At 36.2% G+C, this 14,860-nt stretch overlaps 2 protein-coding genes across 5 annotated transcripts; one reads left to right on the top strand and one right to left on the bottom strand.

Annotated features, from left to right (window-relative positions):
* The first annotated feature begins 641 nt into the window (after positions 1 to 641).
* Positions 642 to 14,781, top strand: LOC124185092 (cytochrome b5-like). 2 transcript variants are annotated; one of them, XM_046575494.1, is made up of 4 exons: positions 642 to 773; positions 13,619 to 13,747; positions 13,810 to 13,880; positions 14,224 to 14,781. In XM_046575494.1, the coding sequence occupies exons 1-4, from the start codon at positions 693 to 695 to the stop codon at positions 14,261 to 14,263; spliced, it is 321 nt and encodes a 106-aa protein (XP_046431450.1). In that variant the 5' UTR covers positions 642 to 692; the 3' UTR covers positions 14,264 to 14,781. The 2 variants fall into 2 exon arrangements, with proteins under 2 accessions (XP_046431450.1, XP_046431449.1); XM_046575493.1 differs by lacking the exon at positions 642 to 773 and adding an exon at positions 12,842 to 13,044.
* Positions 6,415 to 11,258, bottom strand: LOC124185081. 3 transcript variants are annotated; one of them, XM_046575467.1, is made up of 12 exons: positions 11,054 to 11,258; positions 10,813 to 10,976; positions 10,468 to 10,697; positions 9,846 to 10,103; positions 9,465 to 9,668; positions 9,079 to 9,269; positions 8,515 to 8,997; positions 8,220 to 8,393; positions 7,982 to 8,125; positions 7,117 to 7,461; positions 6,914 to 7,027; positions 6,415 to 6,623 (listed from the first exon to the last, which is right to left on the bottom strand). In XM_046575467.1, coding segments are annotated over exons 2-12 (2,256 nt in total). In that variant the 5' UTR covers positions 10,815 to 10,976; positions 11,054 to 11,258; the 3' UTR covers positions 6,415 to 6,512. The 3 variants fall into 3 exon arrangements, with proteins under 3 accessions (XP_046431423.1, XP_046431422.1, XP_046431424.1); XM_046575466.1 differs by having other exon boundaries at positions 10,813 to 11,258; XM_046575468.1 differs by having other exon boundaries at positions 8,515 to 8,982; positions 10,813 to 11,258.
* Positions 14,782 to 14,860: the final 79 nt, after the last annotated feature.

The following is a 14,860-nucleotide window of genomic DNA, read 5'->3' as shown; positions in this document are numbered from 1 at the left end:
TATCGTACCGTTACGCACGCATATATATATATATATATGTATATATACATGAGTATGATACGAATTTTTTCCTCGTATATATATATATATATACTCACGTGCGCTCGACTACATATATCGTGTAAACCACAAACGCGGAAAAAACTTGAATCTTTTTACCCTGCTGGTGGTGGCACGTCGTTTAGATAAAAATAAAAATGCGAAGCGCGTAATAAATTCGATTCGATTATCGTTTTAATAATGTAAGAAATTGGAGTGTGCATATCGTTACGTATATTTCGTTGTCTTTATCGTTTTAAATTTCAGAGAAAATTTCATTTACGGTATACGATGGCGTTGATAGAATTGTTATAGTTGATGAAACGCAGGTGATAACACCGATGGATAATCAACGATTGGCATTATATATTACCGATGCATCCATTCATCGTTTTTCATTCATAATCTCACGTGGTTTTGGCTACTTATCTCTATTGCATAACAATCGCTCTGTACTTCGGGCATCTCTAGTTGGAAAACTACGACAACGTTGCGGTAGGTTCATTTTACGTGTAAACGTAATTCCGCGATGAATGCCCAAAGTGAAGTTAAAGAGAGGTGGAAAGTATCGCGGTTCGGTTCGTCCACGTATATACCTTTGTACACACTTTGAGTGACGCGAAGAATTCGTTTAACGTCGTGTCTGTACTTGTATGATTAATTGTTATTCGTTAGTCGAGTTAAGACATTGTTTTTCTTTCAACGATGCGGCGATGTTGGTATCGACATCACAGGTGCGTTGCCATCACGGTATTTTATCCACCTCACGGAGTCGATAATATGGTTTAACGATCCGAGACGACGACGATGAGGATTATGATAATGGCTCGATAATGAACACCTTCGACTGTCCGATTCAAGGTATTCGAATAAAGACACGCGGAACGAGTTATAATTGCTTCTACTAATATATTCGTACCTATATAACAACGATTGAATGTACGTGAAACGAAACCGAAACATAACACACGAACGTGAACGAGTAATGTTTATAGAATCATTTTTCTAATGTGGAATTTCGCTACCTGTTGTTTGTTGTTTTTTTTTTCCTTTTATATTTCTTCCAATAATCATTCCTTCGTTAGTTATTTGTATTACGCAGGAATCGTGCGATAATTTCAACTGTAAGGGTTTCATAAATCCTTACGTTTCTTTTTGTCAATCGATATTATATCAAATTTGGATTTAATTGGTGTACAACGATTGGTACTCGATAATTTTTGCAGACAAATTATTGTCTGTTAAATATCGACGTCATGACCGTCAGTCGGTTACAAATTAGATGTAAATTGACGTTAGAAATGAAGTTCGTAAACCCCAATCGAATTGCGACCTAATTTCATTTTATTTTTTTTTGTTTTTCATAAAGTGACATTTATTTATCCGTTATGAAAATATCGCACTACCTTTCGTGTAAACGTTAAGGACCTTCTTCGTTTGAATCAAACGCTTGGCACGTCGACGATCACAGGATTTATAACATATATCAGGGAAAGCAAGGAATCTTTGTACAGAAGGATGAATTGAATTGACGTCTATGACGCAGTTTATCACACCGCATCTTTAGCATTTGCCATTGACGTCACAGATTGGTCTCTCCAACTGGTTGAACGTGTTCTAGTCGCCGTGAGCCGCTGATGCAGCGTATTTGGAATCTTAGCAAGTGGGATGAAAGTAGGTGTTTGCATACCTGTACAACTTTTGCGTCTGCCTATATGTGTGCGTTTATGTGCCTCACGTGAGTTACAGGATATTTTTGAGGAAGCAGAAAACATGTTATTATACGCGTGCGTAAAAAGAAAAAAGATAAAGGACATCAATCTTTGCGCTTCTACGCTTCTGATTGTAATTTTAGCTGACGAATTTAGTGCCATATATTATATTATTCTCCGGTAATACCCCGAATTCTGATTGAAAAGATATTTTATACTTGAAATTCAAGGAAGAAACAGGTCGCGAACCAAAACCTGCCTCTTGGAATATACACTCGCGTAATATGCCTGCGAGTACAATGTATTCATGTAAATACACACGATTTTTTGCATTCGCGGACATTCGCAAAGCTGTGTGTAGTGACGTTCTGGTTTTTTTTATTCTATCTACATCCTCTGCGCTGTCTTATTACTTTTTTTCAACCTTTCGCGCTAAGGACGAACTCTTGATCCGCGTGTCGCCGTTTTTACGATTGCTTGATGCGCATTTGTACGATTCGTACAAACCCGACGTATTGATCACAAAATATGTACCGTGAAATGACCCGAACGATAAAATTAATTGACTTATTTCGTACTGTTTATATTTGTTTATTCGTGTATAATGCTCCGTTTTTCAGTCTGATTTTACGGGCTCCTGTACAATTTTTTTTGTTTTTTTTTTTACTTCTTTTTCCTTCTCAAACAACGATAGGCCCGCTTATACGTGATCGGAAGCGGCAGTGTCGTGAAAAATGAACGGAACAAGGAAATACGTTGTTCCCAGAGTTTATCAAACTCTACCTTTCGAATTTATCCTCATAGTTCAGTTGTAACGTACATGGCTTATTTCCGAGACGAAATAAGGAAATAATTTTACTGTAATCCATTCATAAAAAAACCGAGACTTTTATTTTATTATTTATTCCAAGTTTTATGGATTCAAAGGAGTTCTCATCGCGGAAAACTTGAGCGACAATGAAAGTATCTGGTTTGTGTATTTTTTATTGTTTATTGTTTTTCCCGGTACAACAGTGCGTAATTGTAACCGCTTGTACACGTAAATTATACTTAATTAAATACCTACGCGATGCACCAAACGTGGGTAAGCGTATAAATTGCACGTTAAATCTGTGAACCATCGCGCTGTAGATTCGGTGAAAATTAAACAATAAATAAATACGTTACGAAATATATTCACGCGTAAATTGTATTTACATGTAGTAAACCATATCGGGCGAATGTAATCGCATACATTTCGAAAGCACGAATCGAAATGTTTGCATAATGTTATACACGCTGTATGAGGAGAAATATAGCTATATCTGTCTTTTATTTTTATTCATATTTATTTGGATACTTACTTTTCATATTTTCAATGAAATCTGTTCTTTTTTTTTTCTTCCATTCGTTTATAAATATTTTTCTTCGAATTAAAATCATTACATATAGTTATTCACGTATTCATAATGTGTACACGTTTCTCCGAAGCGAACCGAAACCGCTTTCGTATCGTACATACATACACACATGTATAGATATATATACCGGGTGTCCCAGACCACCCGTCCACCCCTTCTAAAATCTGAGGAGCTGATGTTTTTCGAAAATTTGAAAACCCAGTATGGCTATATCGGGCCTGCCCTATAGAATGATGATATTGACGACCTCCGGTGCAGACCGGATATGCGTTTTTTAAACCGGTATTCCATTTTTTAAATACGACATGCGTATTTTTATGACAGATTCGGATTCTACGTCAAAAAATATGCATCTTTCGTTTGAAACATTTTTTTCTAAAACGTCATTCTTGACCCCTCGATGACCTGAATGATTTTAACTTGTAACCGTTTCACGCGAAACTGGAAATCCCGGTTTACGCGTACGTATGGCGAAAAAATCTTACGTATTCTATCGAAACTTAGCATGTCCTCTCTGAGTTGTACACAATCAGAAGTAAGCAAGTAGCAAAATTACGAAGTGACTGAGAATGACCAGAAGACACTTTCGTTTCTTTTTCAATTCGATTTTTTAAGATCGAAAGAGCTTTCACAAGTTAAATTGTAACGATCATTTAGGGCTCAAGAATGACGTTTTAGGAAAAAAATTTTCGAAAGAAAACATGCATATTTTTTGACGTAGAATACGAATCTGTCATAAAAATATGCATGTCGTATTTTAAAAAATGGAATTCCGGTTTAACAAACGCATATCCGGTCTGCATCGGAGGTCGTCAATATCATCATTCGATAGGGCAGGCCCGATATAGCCATACTGGGTTTTGAAATTTTCGAACAAAATCAATTCTCCAGATTTTAGAAGCGGGGACGAGTGGTCTGGGACACCCGGTATATACACAACTGCTAGGCTGAAGACGTATTATTTCGTTATGTAATTGTTTCCGAGAAGCGAATAAGGAAAACTTGCGAGAACATATAATTTAATCGCGTATACCGGCACACTTTGCGTACATGTCAACCACTCACTGGTACCTGGATTGCCGGGATAATTGAGACTATTTTGTCGGCAGTTAGTAAATTTATTCAGGTTGTTAGTCGCGTGTCATTAAATTATACCAATCTGTATAAAAGTACTAGAGTAAAAGATGTATGCCTAAACATGCGCAAGCGACGAACACTTTTTCACGGTTTATCATCTTTTGGTCCAAATGTATGCAATGTAAGCATAGGAAATCTCAAGGAAAAATTTTGGGATGAATTACCTCAATTGAATTATTTACTTTAAATTATTCTAATATGGGCGTAGAACGGTAATATAGGTATACATATGGGGGATTCCACGTCAAATTAGCAGCTCGTGTAGACACCTCACCCTTTTTGATTTTAATCATTTTTTAGCATGATGATCATAACGACCCAGAAAGCTTTAGCGGAATTTTTTCGGATTCTTTTAGCCATCGGTGAAATTTGAAAATAATTGAAAAAGACAATTCCGAAAACGCCAGTTTTTAAAATCTAAAAAAATTCACACAGATTTTACGATTTGAAATGTGGTTTTTAAACACTACACGATAATAAGTTCTCAATATATGTCAAAAAAATGGGCTGAATTCGATACGTTTTTTCAAACCGCAGATATTTTGTCAATTTTAATTAAAAAAAAAAAAAAAAATCTCCATAGCATGATAACGGCGTTCATACTGATTAATAATCTACTTACAAATTTTTTTCCAGATAATATTTATGGCGACCACCGCGTCCACCGTGGAGACTCCTTTTTTATCGAAGTCATTTTCAACACTATAAAATAAATATATCGAAAAATCAAAATAAGCGTTTAATAATTTATGTTTTGTTCTTTATGAGTGCTTTGATTTGACATGAAAAATCAGATTGATTAGCGTATTTTAATCATCGAAGAAAATCGCGAAAATCAGCTATTTTTCGACCCATTGCACTGGGATGATCCCTCAAACATCACAGCGCAAGAAAGCGCGTGTAGAATATCACGTACCGACATATATTATATATAACAGTATAACTGCGATATTTGTAAGTAATTTGAACGTGCGTAATACTATCAAGATAATAATTTTATCACCGACATGACACAATCATAATATTAATTTTTTCAAATATATCACTTCGGTAAAAGTCTTAAAATGAGTGCCCTCGTATAATTATATGATTCTTACCGGATGATTGAAAAAAATTTCAGATTACTCGAGGGTGTTCCATTAACGTAATAATTATTTAAGAAAAAATGAGGAACAAAACGAATATGACGTGAGGGTTGCCTCTTTCCTCGTACGTGTATGTTTAATTCCGATAATCCAGAACTGTGGTAAGAAACGATTTTGTTGACGCATGCACGAATCGTTTTACGGATACACGTGTGTTATTTCTTCCTCATGCCTTGACCGCGCTGAGGTTTTGTGTAATCCCCAATGAGGAAAATACCAAGCGTTCAGTTTCCGTTCATTCGATTGTCCTTTCGATATCTACGGTACAAGCGAAGAAGCAAAGCGTTAACCGGAAGTTAAAATTTTTTTTTTTTTTTTTTTTTACGACTTAACAATACCACCCAATACATAATTCTTTGTCGAATACAGCAATTATTTACCGTTCTCAAACACTGAACAGAAAAAGTAGAAGTAAACAAATGCTTACGTGTTAATGGAAATCTAAATACATACAAGTGTGATGACTTTTTTTCTGGAGAGAGGAAAATCGAGCTTTTTTTCCAAATCATTTAGGCGTAATTTTCAAATTTGTCTCGTTGGAAAGCTCATTAGAAAAGCCAAGAAATAATCACGAACTTTACTGCGAAAAATTAGTAAATATTGCTGTCGAAGATTTTTTCATCTTCTACCAAGTGTACATTTACACTGGGGGTTTCCCTCCTACTATTTAAATCTTTCAATCTTGAAAAGTTGATTTTGGAAAGACAGGATTCATGGTCAGGCGCACGTCATATGCACTTGATTGGCTCGTTCTGGGAACGTTGTGAATCATAATATTTGGCAATGTATATTTAGTACAAAGAACCAGTTTAAAAACCCCGATTACACGTGTTAAGAAACGGTGACTTGTAAAAGAGGTATAAGAGAATAGAGCTTTACGTATTTTTAAACCTCTTGTAACGGTAAATTTTAGGCATCTTTCCCGCGAAATTTATGGTCTATCATTTTCTTCAATGATTTTGTCGTTAGCAAAATAATGTGTTTGTTATAAAAAGTTTTTTTTTTTTTTATTGTTATTATTTACACTCCAAATTCATCTGCAGATTTCGACATCATTTATGGATTATATCGATGTAAGTTCATTTATTCTTGTGATGGTCGTCGTTAGCTATTTGCGATGCTAGATTGGCGAATTTCGCGAGGTAATCAACGCTGTTTTCTCCCATCAGTCCCTGCATTTGTGATACGACCTGAAAATGAACTTGATTTTATGCCATGTTCAGTTGTTAGTTGCCTTGTTCCGTTCGCGGAATCGCGTTGGATGTTTGTAGGACTATACGCCGTATCGGCAATCGAATCATGAATCATTTTTGCTACGACAGGAAGAAACGCGCTATTCCCGAGTAATTGTCCGTGTGGTGCTTCGTGTAATTCGAATTGTAAATGACACGTACAGAAAATTACAAAGGGCGCTCAATGTTTCAAAGATTTTTTGTCACTCGTAATATATATATATATATTAGGTATAATTGATATTCACGTCTGATGCTGGTCGAGTATCTTCTGCAATATGCCCTCCAACTTGACTTTGTTGAGAAATTTTTACCGACGATTCAAGCTGACCTAAAAAGCTGCTGAGCGAAAAGTCGGCGACCTGGAATAACAGAAAAACTTGCTGTTTTGACCAATTTTCTCTTGAAGCCTTTTTCGCGGTGGCAGATATTTATAATCGTTGATATTCACCTCGCTGTTTAACCACTGTTGTTCCCCTTCTTTGAGGATTTGAGTTGCACTAGTTATTATCGAGTTGCATGGTTTGTTGGATTGAGCTTCATGGGACGACAATACGCCTAAGAAATGTTTTCTCTCTGTTTCATCCCCCTGTTGCTCGTCAAACTCATCAGCATCTAGATTTTTTTCACATTCGTTATTAATCGGACCCTGCAATATCGGATGTCCGCCCGATTCTTCGTGGATAAAGGTCGCCGGTTTGTCGGGAGGCTTTGATATCTGCGTAGGCACAACGCGTTGAACGAGATTTTTTTGCCGCACCGTCCTCGCTCGTTTACCGTAACGGTATTTGAATTTCTGAAATAAAAGGAATAAATAAGCAAACGCGGAATGTCATTCCTATATCGCATTTTTGTATCCACCATTTTTCTTTTGGTGCTCGAATATTTGATACGAATATTATTAGTTTCAAAGTGAGGTATCCAATTGCGGAAAGTTTCGCTGATATCATTATCGCGGGGACAAATGTCAAGAACACGACAAAGAAACACTTGCAAAATAAAATGATATAATATATAAAACGATAATTTGCTTCGACGGAAGTTGCACGATTTATCATGTAACGTTAAAACCTATCAGTTTTTTACGGAAGTTCCTCGGTTTCGAGTTTGTAATGAGGTTTTTAATGGGGGAGATTTTTTCTTTATTCTGTTTTTGTCTCAAGATTACAAAACAGAATGGAAGTATTCCAATTAACACGTTCAATAGCTACACTTGTCCTGTTGTCCTGCCACTCTTGTCAAAATTGCAATAAATTTCAGCCTTATTCTCAGTTATTGTAACAAAAAATTTACATTAAAATACATTTCCGCCTTACGTCAAGCTGGGATTTGAAAGAATCCGACGGACCAATTTTATGATATGGCTGCGGGATCAGAGGGCGTCTAAACGTCGAATCCTTAGTTGACAAAATACGTGACGAAACGACTGTTTCGTTGCTTCCTGAATTGTTTTCGTATCCCTAAAATAAATCAACCAAAATTTAATCAATTTGTCTTGGACCGTTTGGATGATACACGCGTCCATCTAAACTGTGTTATAATTTGATCCATTACCTTACTCGCGCCATAACTGTGCTTCGCTATGGACAGTAATTTTTGCAGCGCCAAAGACAAAGTGTCGTCGTAAAAACTGCTAATCGATTTTGGCTTATTTGTAAGCTGCATTTGCGCCTCTCTATTCGGCGGGTCCCACCAATATTCTAAAAGTATTTTTGAGTCGCGACCAAACTATAAAGCAAAACAGATTATTAGTCTTCATCGAATCATAAGTATATGTGAAAATTATAATTAATTTTCAGAGCGGTAACAACGAAATGAAATATGTTTTAAAAAACTCATTTATTCATACCATAAGATACAGATCTCCAACTGTAATAGTATTTGCTTCTTCGTTGTTCCACCCTAGGCGTATTCTAGACACATTTTCTCTACCAGGAAACCTGTTGGGTCCATTTGGGTGTTCTGATACCGGTCGATCATTACCAAATAAAGTTTTATCCATTAAGGTCGAATCAGTGGCATCGACGTCGCTGTTGTTATCTGTGGGAAGTGCCTGATCTTCTGTACGACTCCGTAATCTTTTATCAGATCTATTTTTCTTCATTCCTTTTCTACGAACGCCTTTCAACTGTTGCACAGATCCAAGAAGCTCAAGTTTTGAACTTTTGAGACAGAGCTTTTTCTCATAGGAGTTCAGACTAACGCTATCGCTAGTGAGGTATTCTCCAAGATTAACGGTTGGCAAAGATATCTTACATCCGTCGGGTGGGGCTACCCGCAACAATCTGGATTCTTTGAAATCTCCACCTGCTTGGCTCTCAATGTTAGCGCACTAGCGTGATGTAAGGATGTTTATATGGCAATAGGTGATTTTGATATTTGGAGAAATAGATTCTTGTTGATTTAAGGATACAATTTTGTATTTTGAAGAACGCCATCGTTGCTGCAAGAATATCAATAATGTTGATAAGCGACGTTGAATCGGAACCAGGGCACGTACTCTCGGATTCATTGCAGCCGCTTGCACTTGCCACCAAGCCAAATTGTTCCCAGGGCGTAACTCTATGCTCACTCTTGATGGAAGCTTTATTTCTTCCTGCCAATCTGATGTAATTGTTTTTTATTAATGAGATATCTCAGTAGGCTATCAAAACTGGGTCAAAATTATAGGTCAGCAGAAATGCATCGAAACGGTCGGTGGATAGCAAAAGAGACACAAGATAGAGAGAAATCTTATTTTGAACTGGTAAATCAACATTCTTGTGAGAAAACGAGATATGACGTTGAAGGAATAAACACCTTCAAGCTGATTAAGTTTCCTCAATGTTCTGCAAATCGGAGTTTTGATTCTTAACGTTTTTCCTCTCAATCTAACTTGCGTGGATCCCCAATAAATGAGTTCGTTTAATTTAAGCTGAGCTTTTTCGTGCATTCTCGGCATTTTTCTTCTCAATTCGCCGTAGTTAATGAGTCCGTACAATTCTTGGGAAGCTTTTTTAACATCTGTAGAAAAAACAGACATGAAACAATCGGTTAGAAGCCTTAAAACACCCATATATGCTTGTACAACTAGGTTTTTCAGCGTGGGGTAATGAGTTACCCCATGCGGCTGCTATGTGGCCTGGCTGAGGTGTGGCCGCTAAAGGTTGAACTGCACATGTATCCAGAAAATTATATTACCTTCGGAGAATTTAAGATGCTTAGATATTTTATGCCATGTTCGGTAATAGAAGTGACGTATTTGCTCTTTATTTTTCGGCTCGGCTACTCCTTTCTTCTTTCCTTGACTCAGAAAGTAACTTTGAAGGGCATCAAAATCCTTGCCGTACTCGTTAATCGCTTTGAAAAATGTATTCTTGTCCTCCATGGACCACAATTCGGACGATCTTTTTAAAGACCTGACAACTTTAGCTTCAATGCTCTCGTCATCCTTTGCGTCTGTAACAAAAATAACATGTATCCATTAATGTTGCGTGTTACGTATTCTTTTTTCTTCAATCACGGCCAGTAACTTTGAATTGCTCCATCTTAGAATTTTAAAAACGTGACTATAATTTATAAAAATTAGCGAAAAGTCGATCACATTATTCATTCTATGTTTACTATAATAAAAAGATTTTTATCAATTTTTTTCATATAATACGTTTGACGTCTAATTCGGAATAGCATTTTGCATTCAAATTATTTATCACAGTTAAATTGATACTATTCTGTACAGGGGTGAGTAATTTTATGACGTGGTTAGTTTAGAAATGTCTAATTGTTATCAGCCCTTTTACATGCAATATCGAGTCATGCGTACCTTTTTTGTCGCTCGTGTGAGTGAAATCACCCGAGTCGATTCTGATTTTTTTTGTACCCTTGACAATACGAATATGAGAATTTTTTGAATCAGTCGAAACTTTAATATCCGACGTCGACGCTACTTGATTAGGGGAAGTTGAAGCGCAGTGCCTTTTAACAGGTTGACTCTCGGTCTGGTCGATTGGCTCCTCATTTTTACTCGCTTCTTCCGAGACTTGTTCGACATCCCTGCGCGAACGTGAAGAATACAGAATATACGTTTAAATTTTTAGGCCAAACTTTTACACCTGAAAAATACGAACAACTTCTGACTATACAATTTGAGCGATGAGAATTTACTCACATGATGTTGGCGGGTTAAATCAACTACGCAGGCTGATTGATCGGACTCGACAACAGATCATGAGATTGTTGATGTGTCGTGGATTCACTACTGAACTGAATTCTCAATGCCATTGTAATCTTGTTGGATTCGTCAGTTGCTCACATTACAAGTAATCGTTTCCACTGACAAAAAATGAAAGCACTTCTTCTTTGATACTATTTTCTCAACGGGTAATTAAATAATTGTAAGGAATAGATACCGTGCCCCGTTAACGACGAGGAGTGAGAATTCAATCAGCTTTGCGATTCGCTGATAGTTTGATTTCTCGAAACAGTTTATAAAAACTGTTCCTTCGTTTCCCTCGCAAAATTTACGTATAAACGTATTGTGTTCACGCATGTACGTCAAGTATGCGTGGACGGATTGTGTACATATTCACGGCGAGTTCTCGAGATGTCAAAACGATGTTAGGTTAGGTTAGGTTCGTTTCGAAATCGAAGTTGCGTATCGCGCTACGTCACGCGTCATTCAAATTTCGAACATTGGCATGGAATATAATTGCAATGATAAGAGCATGTTAGGAAAATATTCTCATATTCAATATTTGAAATCTACGATCTTTTGGGAGGCGATATATTACAGACTAAATCGTAATATTATTACATATTATTTCGCGCCTCACACGATATGGTCAAAATAAGCAGATGCATCATAAACATTTCTTCGAAAAATATTTCAATTTCAAATGAATTCGAGGAACATCGTTGATATTTCCTGCTCATTAGTAATAACTGTGTCTTAGTAATGCGGACGAGAATATTTAATGGAATCTGTTGGAAAGTTTTTCCTCTTCGATGAATTTAAAATTTACTAGATACGTCGAAAACTGGTTTGTATCGTTTTTGTTATTCGGTGATTTTAAAATTTACCAGATTCGTGAAACACTGGTTTTCATAATTGTTGCTTTTTGATGTATTTCAAATTTATCATATTCGTGGAAAACTGGTTGTTACCATTTTATAAATTCAGTTAAATCCGACACAAAATAATCGTCACATGTGACCACTGATCAGGATTGTAATAAACATAGGATAAAATTTTCCAGAAGGCAAACACTTTCCATTTGAACTAAAATGATGAGGTCGAAGCTCATGTTATTAATTTTTCAATCAAATCTTTACAAAATGATTGTATAGCGTAGATCTGATCTCGCAAAACATTATTTTTCAGATTGTGGTATCAAACTGTTTTACAAATGGTAAAAATATTTCATGTGCAAAATAATTTGATTAATTTCTTTGGATGCTTCGATACGAAATTTGGTGAGTTGTTGTGCACTGAATCTAAAAGTTAATCATGGTGACGCAATGTCGGTTGCCATTAACATCTAAACGTTTTTCCTGATTGTACGAACATCAACCTTGTGAATATTCGCGGATAAAATCAACCAAATTCGTATTAATATAATACGTCCTACATAGTTAGTACGTTTACGATCGGTAAGTTAATGAATTTTGAAACAGTTAAAAACTTGAAGCAGGATTTTGTATAGGATGAATTTGCTGATTAGGTATCAGCTTATCTATAATAAAACTCGTCGGTCGTATCGTTTTGTAATAGATATAACGGTTAAACAAGCAGCATACTTCTCTTGGATACATTTTTCTAACTGTTAAATAATCGATCGATTAGTGTTGTATACCCGGATAATTTCTGTGACAATGATCGCGGTATAATTGCGATTGTGTACCTCTTAATACACCACTTGTAATATTATATCAGTCGATTGTGAGTCATTTTGAAATTTTTTAAATATCATTAAAGATTATTGCTAATTCGCGGCAACACGTATCATACGTATATTATACAAGCTATTAATCGAACACGCATTTTTTACCACTACGATTTTTCCTCAATTAATATTTTGAGGCTTCCAAGTTTGGCGATTTACGGCACGCCACCGCAAGGCAGACAGGCTGGTATTATTTTATCGGAATTATCGTAGGTTAATTGTTACCAATGAGATACCGTCACACGCTCGGCGTGAAATATGTCTAGATAAAAGGATAGCTCGACTTTCGGATAAAGGCAGTACCGCGTTTCTCGTTGCGCGAATAATTCGCTCCGATGACGGAACCCATGAGCAAATACTCCCTCGAGGAGGTGTCAAAGAATGACGGAACCAACGGAGCAAGAGTTTGGATAATAATCAACGACGATGTACTCGATGTTACAAATAATCTAGACGAGGTGCGTGCAGAACTTTGCTTCTTTACTGTCTGATGCGATAATCAATTATCCCCCAGTTTAGAGGATTGTGCAAATTTCATATCGTTACGATGCGATAGAGTGAAGATAAAATTATAGGTTTTAATGAAAATTGAGTCATGGTGCTGGGGGAAATTTAAGTGATTAAATTATACAGATTTATTCATGCTATTCATTTATTATAATAAATTAAACTTGTCCGTTTTAACGACATTTATACTTAATAGTGAATAAAAACGTCGGTTATACACAGATTGAGAGAACGCTCAGTTTGCTCTTTCCTCATTCGGTTTTATTTACGGACGTATAAGAATGTAAAATTGCGGTTCTTGTAGTTCAATCTCAATTCAAGAATTTAACGCTAAGCAATAACGAGTCACGAGTCATAAGTCACTCATCGTTCGTCTAATCTTGGGCCTTGTGGTGACGGATATTACGAATAAACTGCGTGCATCAGACGACGGAAAAGCCTGGTAGTGACGTTTGCATTCAATGTCATAACCGTTGTTAGATTAATTCTTTATCGAGAAGATCCTGCATTGCTTATTCATTCCAGCATCCTGGCGGTAGAGATTCTATATTGGAATACGCGGGTCAAGATGCGACGAAAGCTTTCAACGACGTCGGTCATTCCGGAGATGCGCGGAGCTATTTGAAAGGTGCAAAAATTGGCGAATTAATCGAGGTAAAATCCTGGAACATACATTATATAATATATGCCCAACTGACTTGTTGTATGTAACGCAGGAAGACAAATTGGCTAACAGAAAGAAAAAGAACCAATCCGCTGAAAGTTCAACGAAAACTGCGTCTCACAGGTACGTTATACGAATTCTTAGTCTTCCATATTTTTTTGGATGAATTGCACGTAAACGTTGACGTTATATGTATAACCGAATTAATTAAATCTCGATATAGATGCTTGTGATGAATTTCCTAATGACGTATTCGCAAATGATAATCCGTTTGCAATGTCTGATAGCAAAGCCTTTAAAACCCCGAATCAGGAATTACCTAACAATATTAACTGCTGCAGTCAGTTTGTGAGATTAGCAACAAAATAATACTGTTCAATGAACGAACTAAATGTATCATGAAGAATGCGGAATATGATCGAATGTGATTATTATTATTTTTTAACTATACACTGTCTTTCTACAGGAGTGTTTTGTCGATAATATCTTGTGGATTATGCGGGTAATCCGGGATGCTGAGAAAAAAAGGCAGATGCTGGTTGCTGCTGTGCTGTTTTTGGTTTAACATTAACATAAGCTATACATAAATAACGATAGTATTAACAATAATAATAATAATGATAATAACGACGACGATGACAATGATAATAACGGGCACTATCCGCATATGTATAATGTATAATCAAATTATTTTTGAATTATCATTATTTGATATTCATCGTCGATATTTAAGAGGTTAAAGCAACGGTAAAACGGCCATGGTAATCCGTGAATGGAACGAAACATTGCAAAAAAAAAAAACTGAAAAACTACCATTCCACAGTTTGCGATTGTAATTAAAGTAGCGACGAGTTCGCAAAAGTTCCTTTTTCTTCATTAAACGGTTGACTGAATTTCAGACAGTCGTTGTGGCGAAGTAAGATTTGTATTTTTGAAAATGCATTGTTTATATATGAACGCCGCGAGTTTCAAACCCATAGATGTATTCGTCATACGGAGGTCAATTGTAATTTGAAAATCTAAAGGGGCGAAAAAACCAATTAACCACGAACAAATTAAAATGAAATTATATATAATAGTTTGAATTTCAACCGCGTTATCTT

Source organism: Neodiprion fabricii, chromosome 6 (assembly GCF_021155785.1).
Source record: "Neodiprion fabricii isolate iyNeoFabr1 chromosome 6, iyNeoFabr1.1, whole genome shotgun sequence".
NCBI lineage: Eukaryota > Metazoa > Arthropoda > Insecta > Hymenoptera > Diprionidae > Neodiprion > Neodiprion fabricii.
The sequence above is the reverse complement of the archived record's forward strand: the minus strand, read 5'-3'. Positions and strand labels throughout refer to the sequence as shown.

Bases quoted from the DNA above. Each gene is read 5' to 3' on its own strand.
- LOC124185092 (XM_046575493.1), top strand. From the start codon at position 12,922: ATGACGGAACCCATGAGCAAATACTCCCTCGAGGAGGTGTCAAAGAAT. The intron at 13,748-13,809 runs GTAAAATCCTGG...TATGTAACGCAG, and splicing joins AAATTGGCGAATTAATCGAG to GAAGACAAATTGGCTAACAG. The intron at 13,881-14,223 runs GTACGTTATACG...GTCTTTCTACAG, and splicing joins ACGAAAACTGCGTCTCACAG to GAGTGTTTTGTCGATAATAT.
- LOC124185081 (XM_046575466.1), bottom strand. The intron at 9,669-9,845 runs GTAATATAATTT...TTTTTTCTACAG, and splicing joins GCATCTTAAATTCTCCGAAG to ATGTTAAAAAAGCTTCCCAA. The intron at 7,028-7,116 runs GTGAATATCAAC...CTGTTATTCCAG, and splicing joins AACAGTGGTTAAACAGCGAG to GTCGCCGACTTTTCGCTCAG.